Genomic DNA, 18,769 nt, shown 5'->3' with positions numbered 1-18,769 from the left:
TTTGTTACTGCACTACTGTAACAGTAAACCCACTACTGTCCCCTATAAATCCTTTGAATTCCATTGCTTAACCATGCACAGTTAGGGAATTTACAAAGAGCCCTATGCATATCCTTTGCATCAAGAATCAGCACAAGAGAGCTGTGTGGTTAGACCATCTTGCTCTGGCTGGGTAGTGATAACACTGACCTATCTATTGACCTTTTCAACTGTAATTATCTTAAGAAGTTATACCAACTCTGATAAAGCAAACATCTTGAATAATTACCACCCAACAGAACGGTTCAAAATAAATGCCTACTCAGATTCAATTAAAAAAAAAAAAGGAATCGAGCTTTTTAGGTTTTTAAGTTCATTTATTTCTTCAATGAGCTAGAAATTGAGAGAGATTGTTATCTACCCCAGCTTCATTGAATGGCCCCAGATCATAGGTATCACAGGCCTGGCATGAGCAGGGAAGTTTTGTGTAGCAAACCAGAACCTTCCAATGTGGGTCAGCCTCACAGTCTTGTTTCACTGCTATGCTACCATCCACCATACCTTAGATTGCATCTTCATTTTAGATCATCAACTATATAAGCAGAAAATGTCAGTAACTGGTTTTTCAAAAATAGTCCCAAGCTTATAGGATAAACAAAGACATCCAATAAATAAATTAGTTGCAAAGGAATTATTGAATTTTTTAGCTGTCTTCGATTAGGTAATAATTTTGTGACAATCATAAAGGGCAGATTATTTCATAATAATCTATTCTGATATAAAGTGTGAATAATCTTGGGTGGTCAAATATTTAGCCTATTGTTTCACCTAAACCCATAAAGCAGCTTTACCAGCTGCTTAAATAGAACTATAAAATGCAACTGTTTAGTCAACTGTTTAATATAAAGCCATAAAACTCTGATGGCTTACTCTATAATACTGTCAAGTGCAATAAATAAATAATCAATACTCTGTTACCAAAGTATCGCCTTTTGATTTCTAACTACATCATAAATAGCAGTTACTTCTTTTTAATTTTAAGAATTCTAAATATCAGACATAATAAGAAATTATTTATTACCCCCACCAAAAAAAAAAATCTCTTACCAAAAATGAGGACTGTGGTTCTATTCAGTATCATTAAGGGTTCACTTACTTTATTCAGGGAATTAAGGTATTTAAGCATGTTAACTCCCTTTGTTACTTGTTCATTACATTTGACAAGTTCAAATGTTGAGGCAGCAAGTATACATGTTATTCTCTGATTTTGTTTTTCACGGAATGGTCACAGTGGAGTTTTTTAGTTTTGTTTGTGTTTTGTTTTCATGTATAAAAGAGAATTATGTCTCCAATCAAATACATAAGTAAATATCCCACTTTGGAAATTTCCAAAGTGTTTTAATAGGTTGTAATACTTTATACCTTTGTAAAATAAGGCTTAAAGGAAAATTTAGAGAAAATATTCTAATTGAAATGAGATATATGAAAATAAATGACTATAATAACAGTAAAACAACATGTAACTTTTTGGGGAGCTAACATAATATCTAGAAAACTCACTATAAAAGCTAATTTTGCTAATGAGTGTTTCAGTTCAATAATGGCAGATGGTGTTAGAGAAATCTATAATGTTCCCTGGACTTATGTCTCCTACGTCAATCTGCATAGAAAAACTATACTGTTTATCGAGTGAGTAATAAAGTGAGAAGATTATAAGCATTTTATCTACAATAGACTGTCAGAAGCCATTTTATCAATATGAGTAAAATGCTCACAAGTAATCTTTGTCCTCCCCTCCTTGGCAAAGCTAAGCTTGTGAAAACATGTTTACTGAAAGTTGCATGATATACTGAAAGAACACCGGACTAAGGGTCATATTACATAAGTTCTGCCTCTTACTAATTTTGGCTTTGGGAACAAATCCTTTAGCCTCTCAAAGACTTGGTCTCTTCACTTGCAAAATGGGTGTAATACTATTTTCCCTTCTGATGCAATGAATTATGAGGAGCAAATAAAATCATAGATATGAATCTATTTCTCAGGGAGAATATATATTTGGGATCTTACTTTTAAATGAATTATTTAATTTTATTTATTATTATTTTTAAATTTGCTATAGGTCATGTGTATTCGCCAGAGAAAGACAGAGAAAGAAAGAGAAAGTAAAAAGCAAGTCACCAGGTCTGGTACTCAAACCACTGTCAGCCCTGTGGGAGTCCAGCGCCTTAACCACCACGCCACCTATTAGTTTCAGAATCTGACTTTTAAACAACTTTGCAGTAGTATTTCCACTATTGTTATTTATCATAGTTGTATATGCTTACCTGAAGATAATTGTTACCTCTTACACATGGGGATTAATATATCATGTGTAAACCATAAAGAAGCTCAGTTATCAGTGAAAGTCAAGACAAAGCCAGTGAGATCACTGGATTTGCTCTTTCTCTGATTTTTAGCTGAGATTCTTCATGTGAGACCATTATATTATAGAAATGTGTAAAGAATATATGAAGTTCCTTTTTCTCTTTTTCTGAGGCATTTATAAAGTCCATAAATTAGAATTCTCATTTCTTGATTGTTTTTATTGTTTTTACTGTTAGGTACCTTTTGCCATAAATAAGCAAAAAAAAAAAAATCTGTGTGAGAGAAATAAGATTATCCTCCCTGAAATTAAATATTGGTCACCATCCAGAAAATCTGAGCAATTATACAAAATCAATTTAGGAAAAGAAGGACTTTCTTTGACTTTTAATATTTAAATATAATCTAATTAGTAATGTAAATGTTATTAAAAGAACAAAGTATCAATAAATGGAAGAAACTTGGATTGTTGGTCATAAAAACAAAGAAAAACAGATGGCAGGACAAAATGCCACCAGGGCTAGTGCAAATTTATTTAGAATTATTTATTTAATTTTACTTATTGTTATTTTAAATTTTGCTGTAGGGCATGTACACTCACCAGAGAGAGAGACAGGCAGTAGGAAAGTGAGAAAGCAAGCCTCCAGGCCTGGTACTCAAACCCAGGTCAGCCATGCGGGAGTCCAGCACCTTAATCACCATTCCACCTGCTGGCCCCAATACAGGAAACTGAACCAAATGGTCCTGGAGTTTGGTTCCTAGAGCACTACCATTCGGGCTGTGGAAATTGAAAATTGGGCTCTCTTTGTACAAACATTCAATTTATCTGATTACCTTTGTCTGGGTTTCATGATTACTTTTCTATTAAGCAAACCCTAAGGAGGAAATTAAAGAAAAGAGGAGGCAAGAACTATGGAGGCTCTTTCCCAGTGAATAATCTATAATATATTCATCTAATCAAATGGAGAATATACACACCTGGAATGCAGAAAGTCTATACTGCCTTCATTTAAAAAATAGAACAAAACAATCCAGAAAGGGGGGGGAATACATTTTTTAACCCAGTGACCTGTTTGACAACACACAGATTAACAAGCCATTTGACCAAAATTTAAATGTCTAAATGCATATTTACTATGTTTGCCTCCTTAGGAATGTTGACTGAGTTTTAAGAACTCAATTTATTGGCTAATTTTTACATGATATAACGTAGAGTAAAATTTTGATTTCTTCATTCATTTTGTATATGTGTTTAGTAATAGGTAGTATATACAATAGTCTTTATTGACACTGAGTTTAAATTTCCGGCTCACTTAACTATTGAACCCTGAACTAGTATCTTTAATATTGTAAGTTTTTGTTTGTTTGTTTGTTTTGCTATAGAGCATGTGCACTCCCAGAGATAGAGATAAAGAGAAGGAAATGGAGAAATCATCTTTCATTCCTGTCAATAGCAGCTCTTAATCTACTATTGAAGAGAGTGATTTTTGTATTGATGTGTATAGTGATTTCCTATATTTGAGGAATTTTAGTTTTATATATCCGTTCTCTGGTTAGGTCAGCTAGTAAACATTTATTATTCCAAGTACAGTTATTACCCTTAAAGTCTATGTAGCTTGGATGTTTTTCGGTATTAATATTTCAAGTTCATATTATTACAATAGCCCCATAACTTTTTTTCTTTGTCTGTAGCCTCTTCTTTATTAAATCTATCTTTTGGACCCAGATCAAAGAGATCTAACACAATCACAAACAAAATAGGCGGATTCCCTCCCTAAGTATCTTTCATGGTCCCCGAGTGCTTGCTATATAAAATCTAAACTTCTCATATAATAAGGAAGCTCCAGTAAATCTATTGCGGGCCACTCGTCTTAGATTTGCCCCTGCCTCCTCAGAGATTTTGCTGCTTCCATTTCCTCTGTTGCCTTTGCCTGAAACATTCTTCCCCAGATATCTACTTGGCTCAGTCTCTCATCTCTTTAGGTTTTTATACATCTGTCATCTTTATAGTTTCTGTTTACTCCAGTTTAAATTACAATGCACTTCTACATTCCCTATTCTATATAGGTACCTTAAGTCTATTCCCCCAACAAACACACACACACACGCACCATCCCCACCACCACCATCAAACTAAAAGATTTTGGAGGTTAAACTTAAATACTGGACATATAATAAGTGCTCAATAAATATTTGTTGAATGAGTGGTAAGTTAATGAGGAAGTAGATAATTATTAAGCCATGTATTTCAGTGTTTTCATATTATTATTTGTTTCCAAAAATATAAATTACTAGCTCATTTTAAACACTGTGTGCTCTCATTCTTTGATGACTTGCAAATGTGCCTTGTGTAAAAATCTCCCCATTCCATTAACATGAAATCTATTCATATATTTAGCAAATATTTATTGCATATATGTTATATATCAGCTAAGCACTCAAAATGTTGCAGTTACTAATATAAAGTCTCTACCTTCTTGAGGTTGCATTCTGTTAGAGAGGTGATAGATGTTGAAGATGTAAAACTAAATAAACCAATTAGTTGTTGATTGTGATGATTACTGTAAAGGAAACAAAGAGTGATGCCACCAAAAGAAAATAGGAAATAGAGACAATTTACAAAGATGGCTTTAAAAACTGCTTTGTGGAGGAGATAATGATGCAGAACCCTGAAGGTGAAAAAGTAGTATTCACGTAAGGAAGGAATCAGATCTGTGTCACAGGGAAAGGAGACAGACAGCCTGTACAAAAGTCCTGAGGCATCAAAAACATTAGGTTTATATCAGAGGAACTGAAAGAATGTCCTTGCAATTAGCCTGTAATAAAGAGAGACAAGTAGTGTGAAATAGGCTTGGAAAGGCAGGTAGGATTCAGAACAGCAGAAGCCTCACAAGTGAAAACAAATTTCTCTCTACCAAACAGCAAGTTCTTTGAAGACACTGACGGTATCTTTTCATCTTTGCATCAATAGGACTAGCACAGTGTATAGCCCAAAGAACACAAAGAGCAATTGTTCAAACAAATGTAGAAAGAGCTAAGACGACAGGCATGAATCATAGTTATCAGAACTACAGTAGCTTCTAATGTTCTTTACCATCATTCAAGAGCACATGTAGAAACTTTAACCAAAATCCTCAAAAACTAGTGATTTTTCACTAAAACTTGAAAGTGCTTTAAATTTCACAGTTGCTCAAAGTCAGTGTATGACTTATTCTACTTTAATCTGCAGGAAGACAATACCCCACCCTCCAAAAGAGGAACTTCTTTTTCCGTAATCCATGAATAGCAAGTTGTCAAATAAAATTATTTTATGATCAATAAAAATCAAAGAAATATATTTAAAAACTATAGAATCAATCATTTATAATTCTAACTATTAATGCAAATTTGGGAGAATATTTTTTTTAAAGAATGTTCATTTTTTTAAAGAATGTTCGATGTAGGTGGACAGAGATCAGAGAGAAAGAAATGGATTCACTGCTTTGAAGGAGTCACGTGCATAATATTCTGCGCTGCACTCAGTGCCTATGACATGGTCCTGGTGGAAGATGAAGAAGTGGTAAGTTCAAAAGCAAAAAGGACCTGGTAAAATCAAACATGTGTGCTTTCTGATAACATTACTACTAAACTGCTCAGCCCAGTGAAGGCCTTGTAAAGATGGATGTTTTTTCTAGATCCTTGTTTAAAATGCTCAACATTCAGATTTAGCAACTAATAATCCTACACGTTCTCATCTCTTATTCCTAACAGAACAGAATGCATGAAAGCCTTCATCTATTTAACAGTATCTGTAATCACAAGTATTTTGCAACAACCTCCATTGTCCTGTTTCTCAACAAAAAAGATCTCTTTCAAGAAAAGGTAACTAAGGTGCATCTTAGTATCTGCTTTCCAGAATACACTGGTAAGATTTTTTTCCTTTTGTTCTGTGGTAATAAATCCCAGCATAGACATGTATTTTCTTGTTTGAATCTTGACATTTAATAGTTACAAGGACATAGAGTTTGATCATTTTTTGAGTCACTTGCTAACCAAACTGGAAAGAATCGTATAAATAAAGAGCAACAATTTCTGTATTATTTATGTTTTTACACTAAAGCAAAGCCTAAATAATTAGGCTGAAAGAGGTTAGATAGATCACAGATACTGTTCCATATAATGTATGACATTACAAATTGTAATAATACAAATTTTATTCCAGATTGGTATTTGTAATGTATCTCCTAATGAAACCTTGCAATACTATACTGGACCTCAGTGGTTCTAGAATTCTTTAACTATTTTCAGAGGGACATCGTGAATAAGTTTGAGAACAGTGGCATCTTCCCTTCTATCAGATTTCATAAGTCCCAAAATTTCAGTCAGTGACTATCAATGTCAAGTTCTATAGAAGGCTTGTTTTTCTGTCAGAAACAACTTTATTTTTTAAGATTGAAAAGTTGGATACTCTGTTGTTAATAGAATTATGTAAGATGGAAATATGAATGATTTAAATAAAAATATAAGCCCAGTTTTCACCACTTACGTATGTGAGGTAGCCCAGATTTTACTAGGAACATGAAATTCTGTCAAAACAGATCTTTATGCTAGTTATTCTATAATTAGTGTTTATACCTTTCTTCTATAATTATAATATCATTTATATATTCAAAATTTGTCATGTGACTAAACATGAGTATATTCTATATTGACTAATACAAATTAAATATAGATTTATAATTATAGGTTATCTATACTTATTCTTGTAAGTAAAAGGGTTTATTTGTTACAGCAATTTTTAGTGTATACAGAAATGAATTTTTTGAATGGAAATGTTCCCATAAACTGCCTCTTCCATTCCCTCCCCCCGGGTTTCCCCTGTCATTTGCATCTTGCACTGATGTATATTTGTTACAATTGATGAACAGATACTGATATATTATTAACTAAGGTTCATAGTCCAGTGAGCGTTTGCCCTTTGTGTTGTATGATTCTGTGTGCTTTGCCACCTGCTGTTCACGTTTCCACCATTAGAGTATCACGAAGAATAGTTTCACTGCCCTGAAGATGACATGTATTTTGCCCATTCAGACCTCCTTCCTCCCTCTAAACACTGGAAACCATTGATCTTTCTGTTGTTTCTACAGTTCTCCCTTTTCCAGGTGTCAAATAACTGGCATTATACTATATATAGCATTTTCTGACTGTCTTATTCCACTTAGCAATATGTATTTAGTTTTCTCCATGTCCCTTTGTGGATTCATTGCTCATTTTTCAAATTCTTGAATAATTCCATTCCAAATTGAAGTTTGCTTATCCTTTTGCCTATTAAGGGACATCTATGTTGCTTCCAATTTTTGGCAATTATGAAAAAAAAAACTGCTATAAACATCCACGAGCAGGTTTTGTGTTGACATAATGTTTTAGGTAAATAATTAGGAGTGCAATTGCTGGATTGTATTTGTTAGCTTTGTAATAAACTGCCAAACTCTATTCCAAAGTGACAGTTCTGCATTCTCAACAGCAATGAAAAAGAGTTCTTGTGACCCCACATTCCTGCCAATATATACAATTACCAATGCTAGTTTTTAGCCATATTACATGGTCTTAAAGATTGTCCCTCTAGGAAATTTGCTCCTAGTTACAATAAAGTAGAGAAAAAACTCTTTTTTTTTTTTTTAGGGGTTTTTGCTTTAAGGCCCGGGCGCCCCCCAGAAAGCAGAGAGACAGAAAGCGAGAAATCACCCCCCAGGGGAGTTGGCCACTCCACAATCCCTTCTCCTCCATTCTCCTCTTGGGATCTTGGGCATGCACACATGTGTGCCCGGTGTGAGTTTAAGCTACTGGGTCCGGGACTCGAACCGCGGTCAACTACGTGGGAGTCCAGCAACATAGCCAGTATGCCATCTGCTGGATCCAGGGAAAAAAAATCTTATGTTGCTAATAATCTTTATGCTGCTGCTCCATCCTGTGTCAGGTCCCATGAAGTATATTGTGTTGTAAAGCCAATCAACAGGTCCTTTCCAAGTGCCCTATATTTGGTAGCCTACCTATTTCATATCTGCCTTTTCCAATGGCATCACTGATCCTACTACTAGATTAAACTTTTCCAAACATAGGCTTCATCATGCTCCTGCTCTCTTAAATACTGGTCAAGAATAGCTCTAAACCTACATGTCTCATCTTGGCTCCTTTGTTTACCATGAAGTTAACAATATAATCTATAGTGTGATCCATACTATCTATACTATTTGATTTCCTATAATTCCTCTGCAAAAAACTTTCATTTTCATCCAAACAGATCCTTCAAAGCTCAGCCCTGTACTCAGATCTAGTGGTACAGGCCATTGTGAATTTTACTGTCACTCACACCATCTCTCTTCTCCCACTACATGTCTCTCAAGGTTCAGCTCAAATATCTCCTTCTGCAACATTGTATCTATTATTTTCATTCTTTTTCTCTTTTATTTGTATTAAAAATTTACTACTCACAAATGAACACAAATACACACAGCATTTCATGTATTATAGGTTTGGATTGCTCCTTTGCTTTGTTGGGCAAATACATTGGTATTTTCGCTTATCCTGAGATTTTATTTTCTTTCTTTTTTTAAGAGAGATTTTTGCTATAGGGAGAATGTGCTCACCACAGAGACAGAAAGCAAGAAATCAACCCCCTGGGGATATGGCCACACTACAATCCATTCTCCTCCATTCTCCTCTTGGGATCTTGGGCACACTCACACACAGCCAGCATGAGTTTTAAGCTGCCAGGTCCAGGACTTGAACTGCAGTCAACTATGTGAGAGTTCAGTGATGTAACCATTACACCATCTGCTGGTCCCTGTATTATGAGATTTTTGATGCAGAGATTCCATGTTAGCTATCGACAGTCTCCAATGAAGTATACACAGTTCTCAGCACCAATAAGATGTGGAACAGATTCCTGATATTTGACCTTTATACATCAAATAGCAGCAGATAAAATTGCATACTGATATCACTTACTGATATTATTTATAGTTCATTCTTTGTAACATGCAATTAATGTTTACTTCCTTATACTTTCTGTTTAACAAGGGCCAAATACATTCGAAGATGCAGGGAACTACATCAAGAACCAGTTTCTAGACCTGAATCTAAAAAAAGAAGATAAGGAAATCTATTCCCATATGACCTGCGCTACTGATACCCAGAACGTCAAGTTTGTGTTTGATGCAGTTACAGATATAATAATCAAAGAGAATCTAAAAGACTGTGGGCTTTTCTAAGCACTCTTCTCTTCTACTCTTGCTCATGTGTACGTTTAAAAATATAAACAAAAAGGTGCTGTGTGATGTGTTTAGTTTGAATAGTTTATCACCTTATCTAGAAATAGAACTAGCATTATAAAGCAAAAAGGTTTTACACATGCAGAAAGTTTGATGTATTGTTATCTGTATCTGTGAAAGTTTCAATTAATCTGAAACATGCAGGATGGGGATCTTCAAGTCTAGAAACTGATATATTGGTATTGGTGACTCTGAATTTTTTTGGAAATAAACTTCTGCATTGTGGCCTGTTTTTAATCATAGCATAGTGAAAAATACAGAGGATTTGGTACCATTTATATTGGCCAAAGATTAAAAAGCATTTGTTTTTGCTGATAACGTAGCCATGTCTGTACTGTTTAAATTAAATTACAGACAATTTACAAATGATATAAGGCATTTTACTGGTCAATAACCCTGCTAGTTAGCAGCTGCAGATGAAAAATATGTGCTACACATATTCTTGGTGATGGAAAATTACATATGTAAAATAAATGTGTAAAATTTTCTCTGCTACATTTCTTTTCCTTAAAAAACTCTTTAATGCTGAATTAACCTAGAGTTGACCATTTCAATAATATATCTATTTGCAACATCCTGAGTGAAGAGAAGGAAAAGCATATGGTTGAGTTCACAATGTAAGGCTTGATAGGCTGAATAATGCTCTTCAATAGAGTACCCATTCCCTGCATTTTATTCCTCAGTGGCATGGAACTTTATTGCAATTGATGCCCACATGGGCTTGAAACAAGAATTCTAGACTGCAAGAGAGAAAAATAATCTGACGTCTTAGCACTAGTATGTTTGGTCTTGTGAAGTAGGTAGAAGAAATAATCAGATAGGATTATTCTAGTATGAGTGGTTAATTTTACATGTTTTGCTGAACTCTAATGGTCAGAGCATACTTTTTTTTTTATTTGCCGTCAGGTGAGTGGGCTTGCCAGAGACAGACAGACAGACAGACAGAGAAAAAGGAAAAGTGAGAAACCATCCCCCAATGGACATGGCTATGCCACAATCCTTTCTCCATTTTCTTGAGATTTTGGGTATGCCTTAACATGTGCCTGGCATGTTTTTCAAGGTGCCAGGTCTAGGGCCTCGAACCACACAGTTGGCCATGTGCGATTCAGCCATTTTAACCACCATGCCACTGGCTGGGCCCCAGAGCCTACTTTTTAAAAGTTAAATCGGTGCCTTACAAACAAACCATATCATTTATGGATAAAAGGTGATGATTTTTTCTTTTTAAAAAGTTTGCAAAATATACTTTTAAAGCATGTCTCAATATCATGTATCTTTCCTACAGGTATAGAAACTGACATACAAATCAGGTTATAAACCAGGTTAATAAATAAGATGTATAATGATTCTTAAAGGAAATTTAATTAGGTATTTACAAGTTAAGTGAAATGCAGGGAAGAAAAATTAAGTAATTTGCCAATATGCCACTCAGGTGGATTTAGGTATCTCTGTCTCTCAGTATTGCTGCATCATGATTATATAACACGTTACCATTCTAAACACATAAGAATAACCAAAGCTCAAAGCTCAATAAGTAATCTTGACTAGAGTGTTTATGCCCCTCCCCTGCAAACACAAAGAAGTTATCAACAAATATTGTCAAGTAGAAAATAAAGTATATTAAAAATGAATTTGAGATTCCTTTGCAATATACAAATATTAAGTAGCTAAAATGCCAGGCACAGAAATGAATAATCATTTAATTCAAGCATTAAATAAAATTTTCCTTCTGTGAATCAATATCTGTGTGACAGCAATCTGATATTTGATATTGGGTTGATTTAAGACATTTGACACTCTGACATTTTAAATTAGGATTACAAATACTATAATTTTTGTCCATTGCTTTGTCTTTCTCCTTACTCTAACTTCATCAGTGTGAGGAAATTTTTCTAGAACAAAAAAAAAAGGCATTTGAAATATTAATATTATTATTTAGATTTTGACTCCAATTTTAGGATTCCTTCCTAGACAAAAGTGAAAAAGAAATGAGTCAATTTGCCATTTAAAAATACATAATTCTGGGGACCAGCAGATGAGGTGGTGGTTAAGTGTTGTACACTCCCACATGGCCAACCACAGTACGAGTCCAGACCTGGTAGCTTGCTTTCTCTCTCGACCACTGTACGAGTCCGGACCTGGTAGCTTGCTTTCTCACTTTCCCTCCCTCTCTCTCTGTGTGTGTCTCTCTCTGGTCATATTAAAAAATAAAATAAATGAATAAATAAAATTAAAATAGATAATTCTTTAAAAAAAAACAAACATAATTCTGGAACCAGCAGTTGATGTAATGGCTATGTCCCTGGACTCCAGTGTGGTCAACTGCAGTTCGAGTCCCAGGCCTGGTGGCTTAAACTCATGCCGGGCACGTGTGCGTGCGTGCCCAAGATCCCAAAAGGAAAATGGAGGAGAAGGGATTGCAACGTGGATATTCCTCCTTGGGGTTGATTTCTCGCTTTCTGTCTCTCTGTCTCTCTCTGTCTTTCAGGCAAGTGCATGCACCCTATAACGAAAACGTTGCCAAAAATAATAATAATAATAATAATACATATTTCACTTCAGCCTGTGAAAAAGTGACAGACATCAATATTTATGAAATACCATTTTCTGTAAACTTTTAAAAGTATGTTAAATGACCAAACTAACAATGGAACTAAGTTTAGGATTATTTTTTTAAAAAACTAAATTCCTTTTCATAATTAAACTTAAAAAAAGTTTCTTCAAATCAGGAATTTTAATTAAGGAGACAGAATTTTATGTAAAGGAAAAATAAAATTGGTGTTTTTATTATTTCTTAATGATTACGATCTTAAAAATTAAATCTATTTTTTAATTGCCAGAGGGTATGTATGCTTGCCAGAGAGAGAGAGAGAGGAAGAGGGATAAAGCACCCTCCAGTGGAGTATAGTCATGCCATGGTCCCGTCTCCATTTCTCCATCCTCTCGGGATCTGGGGCAAGGACACACACAAGCTTCTGAGGCTAGGATTCCAACTATAACCACTAGACTATGAGGCCAGCCTACTTTTTAACTTTTGATATTAAAAGTTGGCATTGAAGGACAACATTTGGGCTAATTTTTAAATGTAACAAAATAAAAATATAGAAAAAATTGCTTTTAGCTTGCAAAAAAAAAAAAAAACAAAAAACAAAAAACAAAAAAAAACTCCCAGTAAGACCAGCAATGTTATAATTGGTTAAAATGGAAACACCTGTTTCCATTAGCCACTTCTGACTATAAAGTCAGCTCCCTTGCTTTTACAGTGTCCCCAATAGGCAGCCTTAGTTTTTGCCACTCGACATGTGTTCAAACAAAAGATGTTCAAATGAACAACAAATATGAACGCCACTCAAACACATCCAAACAAGATTACACTGACATGTTCCTCTTCCATTCTTTGAAGCTTCTTTTCTGAACTCATAATCTTTCCCAATCCTATCTGCATTCGATTTTTAATGCTCCTAACTCATTCATGCCCAATGCAGGCTCACCGCACTCGGTCAGAGGTCTGCTGTGGGCTTACACTCACTACGAGGTCATTAACAGCCAGTCCTTGCAGAGCTTTTCAGAGTATGAACTGTCCATAGATGAGACTTTGCATCCTGAGACTAATGACTAGAAAGTTCAATGAAGAAGAGTGTTAACTAGGCAAGACATTTATTTCAAAATATTATGAAAGTTGTGAACTCTACAAAGAATCACTATAGAGAAGGAGTTTCAAATTTTGTAGAATCTCCAATATTTATTATAAATATCCAATACCCTATTGATCAACAAAGTTTATAAGCAAATGAAGTCTTTATGTATATCAAATAAATAGCAAACTACCTTCTCAGGCCACGGGCCTATACTAGCACAAATTTTCTCGTCTGGTCCATCAATCTATTTCATTACAAGATGTATTTTAAACACTTGCAGAGAATTTGCTTATGTTTGTCTTAACCAAACACTACGTACACAAGTTAAAAAAATCTTCTGTGTTGATTCATGTGGCTTTACTATGATATGCTATTTCAGAATCAGAGATAGATGTATTGGCTAAAATGTAGGACCCTAAGGACCGGGCAGTGGTACAGTGGTAACACAAGGCCTGGAAGTCTCTTACATGAGAAAGTTTGAGCTCAGCATCCGGAGAACTCCATAAGTACACTGAGCATGCATGTCTGCATGATCTAGGGCTTCCTGAACTCTCTGGATTGTAGATCCCATTAGAGGCTTTGCCCCTCTCCTGCTTTCCCTCACTTTCCCTCTGTCTCACTTGGAGAGAAGAAAGAAACAAACCTTAAAAAATGTATGACTACTAAAAATAAGCATCAGAATTATGAAAGAAATTGTGAATCCTTTAACTGAGATTGACTTTTAAAATAGGAGAGACAGATCTCTGCTTGAGACGAAGTAAAAATTCAGTAGATAATATAACCAATGAAAGCCCTCTTTCCATTAGGTCTCTGTGATATTTGTACAAACCAATCTACAGCCACAGGGGGGCACACTTACATCACACGTGTTTCTAACCAAATGTGAACTAAATTCAAATGACCAATAACTGTAATGAAATGGATAATAAAACTCTCTTCATTTTGTGCTTCTAGCTCGGTAGTATATGGTCATTTCTGATGCTCATAATATATGGTATTTTAGTCAAATGCAGGGTTAATAAAGTTATCGATATAGCTCCAAATTTGTAGACAGTCTCTTCTCATGCTCTTATTACTTTATCCCTGTCATTTTTAAGCTGTTATTTAAACCTAAGTATGCATTAATTTTGTAAAGTGTTTTTTTATTCATCTGCATTGTGTTTCAAATCTGGATTAGCTCACAGTGAAAAATAGAAGAAAAATAATTTGATGTCTGCCAACTATTATGTTTTGTAAGTTGTAACCAATTGCCTGCTTATTGATGTGTATCCTTTCAGTAAATCAAAGTAAAATTCCACTCTGCTGAAAGAGTCGCCATTCCATTTTTCTGTTTATTACAACTTTCCCTCAGCCACTACTACAGCAAATCAAGAGGAAAATGAGTGCTCTGTGGCATTTTCCTTTACCACCCCTGTTGCTGCCAACACATTTTCATTAGTAATAGCACAACGTTTATTTTAAGCCACATTTGTCACACTTGTTAAGTAATAAATAGAGTCACATGAGAGAAAAAGGAAACTCAAAAGGCCTTGATTAACTTAATAGGGCAATAATGGCCCTCTAATCACTACACTTTTCAAGTAAAGAAAAATATTATATATGAGACACAGTCAAAGCCATTATTTTATTTGAAAGACATTCAGTTGTTCAAAAGTGGTCATATTGAAACAAAATCTAGCACACATATATGATTAAAAATTGTTTGTTTCAACATATATCGTGGTGAGTTTCTTCTTCCAAAAAAGAAGCATGGTCAAAGAAAAACTTTTTTTCAAAAAGAAAATGCTTATATTTAAACATTTAAAAGCTTTATATTGGAGAAAACAACTATTTAGAATTACCATAAAAAATTTGACATAGAAAGCACTCCATCCAGAAAACCAAGGAATAAAGTAGTCTTTGCTACCTATAATTATTGTATTACAATGAAAATCTGAGTATTTAAGTCCACTTTTAAAATATTTATATACAGGTATACATTTATATTAAAAAGGTATGTGAAATAATTACTAGCAAAAGAAATAATTTTATTTCCTTTGGAGTTAGAGTCAATGAGTCTGTCAGTCCACAATGAGTCTACAAATGCTTTGTCTCTGCTCAATTTAAGAAACCATCACAACATTTTTATTCACATTTATTGCTGCTGGTGTGTGCAGCAATAATACCTATAGTGGGGTGGCATAACTATCACCAACTCTTGAAACAAAAGGTAGAAAATTCTATTATAAAACTGTGTATAGGCCCAGCAGTGGTGTGCAGGTGGCAGGATAGTTGGGTGTACAATACTGGAGTCATATGGGACGGTCCTAGATTTGGTTTCTCGACCCACCTAAAAGCACTGGGTATGTCTGCAGCTATGTCCATGATCCTAGCTAGCTAAAAGGCTTGGGGATAGAGTTTGTCTGTGGCCTAGCAAGAAGACCCTGTTGGGACAGGGGTTGGAGGGGGTCTCTCCTCCTCTCATGAAAGGAAGAAATTTAGAAAGAAATGTAGATACCAGACCCATGGCCTAGTGGTTACGGAGCTGAATCTCACACAGCCAATCACCATTCAGATCTTAGCCCTGGCGACGCACACACACACACGGTATATGTGTGTTCATGTCCCAGATCCTAGCAGGATGGATAAGTAGAGAAAAGTGTAACATGACCACAATCTATTGGGGGTGCTTTCTCCCTTTCCTTCCCTGTATGATTGCTTGCCCAAAAGTAATAAAGTTTCACTTCTTTTTTTAAAAAAATGCCAGAGGTCTCATGCATGCACGCAAAAAAGGGAGAGATAGCAAAGGAAAGAAAGAAAGAATGTCTCTTCAAATGGGGACAGTCATGCCACAGTCCTTTTCCTCCATCACTTTTCCATCCTATCAGAATCCTTGGTACATGCTTTCCAGGTGCATTTTTCAAGCCTCTAGAGCTGGGACTTGAACCTTGGTTGGCCATGTGGAATCTGGCTTTCTCTGCACAGTGTTTAACTGTTGTACTATAGGGACGGCCCAAATTTTACGTCTTAAAACTTCTGGAAGCTTAGATCACTGTCATGCTAAAATAAAATTTCAGGAATATTCCTAAAGCTTAGGTCAGATGGGCCTGACCTTCATATATTAGGTGCTTTGTACTTGCAGTTCCTCTGGCCAGGTGTCCTCACTTACCCCAAGCCTTATTGGCTCCTGTTCATTCTCCAGATACTAGGTTAATTAGTTTGAACTTAAGAGTCCACTTCTTGAGACAGAGGTTCTCAGATGTCACAGAATAGAAGTTCACCTATACATACATGTATAACTCTTCAGAATTTTTGCAATTTATTAGTTTACAGGGACTTTTTTTTATTTTCCAGAGGGAACATACACTTACTAGAGAGAAGAGAGAAAGCACCCCCCAATAGGGCATATGCATGCTATAATCCCTTTTCCATTTCCCCACCCTGTCTGGATTTTGGCACACGCACACACACACAGTATTCTTCAAGTCACTAGGTCTGGGATTCAAACTGCACAGCTGGCCATAGGTGGTCTGTCTCCCTTAACCACCAGGCCGTGGAGCTGGCCCGATGGGGAAATATTTATGTGTGTGATTGCTGGGATTAAATTTCTTTCTCCATTTACCATAGCTCCTGAAAGCAGAGCTCATTTACAGGTTTTACCCAGCTCTTCTTGACACAAAGTAGGAGCTTAACAAGTATCTGTGTATTAATAAACTGATGAACCAACAGGTGTTGAGCAAGTTTTTCTGAAAAAGTTTTGTTTTGTTTTTTTTCTCCTAGCTTCCAGAGGCCATACTCCCCTGGTTTCTCTCCCGTCTTTCTGTTCTTCTCAGACTTCTCTGATCACCTGTATTAGTATTACTATGCATATTTTGGAGACCATCTTCTTTCTTTATTCTACACATTCTTAGAAATCGTAAGTGCTTTCATGGCTTTATTTCTTTCCAGGAAAGTTGTGTCTCCCAAATCCTACATGCATATCTTAAATCCCTCTTGAAGCATATACCAACATTCTCATAATTAAACTCATAAATTTTTACAATTACCAAGACTATCCTGTAATGAGTTCTCTCAGTTGTTCAAACCTGATTAGGTTTTACCTTTGCTTTTACCTGTTGTTACCATCTCAAATCAAATTACTCAAAAAGTTTTGTTGATTTTATATTCTAAATATTTCTGTTTTAAAAGATTTTAAAATTTTTTCTTTAATTTATTGATAATTGCTTACATTTATGGGTGACTAAGTGATATTTCCATAAATATGCATATTGTAGAGTCATCAAATCAGAGTAATTAGCATATTTATCACCTTGAATATCATTTCTTTGTGGTGAGGGCACTTAAAATTCTTTTAGCTATTTTGAAATATTATTAATGATAGTCACTGTGCTGTGCAAAAGGACACCACAGTCTATGGGAAAGGAAAAATACTGGTCAATAGGTACAAAGTTTAAGTTGAAAATTTAATTATTTACTTCTCTCCTTTTCTCCATCATCACTACTCCTTGTCTATTTTGTCTTGCTTGCAGAGATTCCTAGAACAGTTCCCTTTTTATCTTTTTTTTCAAATCAGAACCTGACAATCAAGACACAGTTTCTGTTCACCCAATAGTAAGTTTATCATCTTCTTAAACTATCCATACTGCCTCCATTCTTGCCCAATCTGTTTTCACCCAACTACCAGAATGTTCTTTATAAAATATAGAGCATTATTCTACAGGTCCTCAAATGCTTTCATTGTTCTTCAATATCTATAGAAAAAAAGTTCAATTGCTATACTATTTAAATGTCTTTGATAAGCTAATTGATCTTTACCATCTTTGCTATTCTTAAATCTAAATTCATTGGAAAGCATTCTCCTTCCTAGAACATTCTTCTTACTTCTCCCTGTTGACTGATTAACTCAATCTTTAGGTTTTTTTGTAAATGTTTTCTTAGCTGCCAGGTCTTTGCTACCTATCTGATCACCTTGTATTTCCTTCTTTATTAGCCTTACCAAAATAGCATGGTCCCGGGACCAGTAGTTGGTGTAATGGCCATGTCACTGGACTCCCATGTAGTCAACTGCAGTTTGAGTCCCGGACCCAGTGGCTTAAATTCACACCAGGCACATGTGCTGTGTGCCCAAGATCCCGAGAGGAGAATGGAGGAGAAGGGATTGTGGCATGACCATCCCCCCAGGGGGTGATTTCTCACTTTCTGTCTGTCTCTCTTTGTCTTTCTGGTGAGCACACACACCCTATAGCAAAAAACCTCTTTAAAAAAATAGCATGATCCAGTAAGTCCTTTCTAGACCTTGTGAACAGTACACAAAATAGACAATCCACTTTTAGGTAAGTAGAGTTAGGCGTATGCTCCATTACTCTGTGTGTGTGTGTGTGTGTGTGTGTGTGTGTGTGTTTCAAAGTTCCCGGTTCTGTACTAATGTGTTTCTTGAAGGAAGAAATAATAAAAATGCCTTAAGAAAATTATGTATGATGATTCCAGGAGATGAGGAAATTC

General features: G+C 35.3%; 1 protein-coding gene and 1 non-coding gene across 2 annotated transcripts in view; one reads left to right on the top strand and one right to left on the bottom strand.

The window, feature by feature from the left end:
- The window catches only part of GNAT3 (G protein subunit alpha transducin 3), a 47,945-nt gene extending 38,355 nt beyond the window's left edge, over positions 1-9,590 (top strand). The window contains exons 6-8 of the mRNA XM_006154349.1: positions 5,770-5,899; positions 6,091-6,244; positions 9,400-9,590. Coding sequence (XP_006154411.1) covers positions 5,770-5,899; positions 6,091-6,244; positions 9,400-9,590 — 475 coding nt within the window. The remainder of the gene's footprint in view (positions 1-5,769; positions 5,900-6,090; positions 6,245-9,399) is intronic.
- An 8,242-nt stretch (positions 9,591-17,832) lies between these two features.
- On the bottom strand, positions 17,833-17,896 carry LOC114008862 (small nucleolar RNA SNORD43). The gene has a single exon (XR_003550360.1). It is a non-coding gene; the product is annotated as a small nucleolar RNA SNORD43 (small nucleolar RNA).
- Between the last annotated feature and the right edge of the window lie 873 nt (positions 17,897-18,769).

Source organism: Tupaia chinensis, unplaced genomic scaffold (genome assembly GCF_000334495.1).
Source record: "Tupaia chinensis unplaced genomic scaffold, TupChi_1.0 Scaffold000406_1, whole genome shotgun sequence".
NCBI lineage: Eukaryota > Metazoa > Chordata > Mammalia > Scandentia > Tupaiidae > Tupaia > Tupaia belangeri.
Note: the sequence above shows the minus strand (reverse complement) of the source record. Positions and strands in the feature narration are given on the sequence as shown.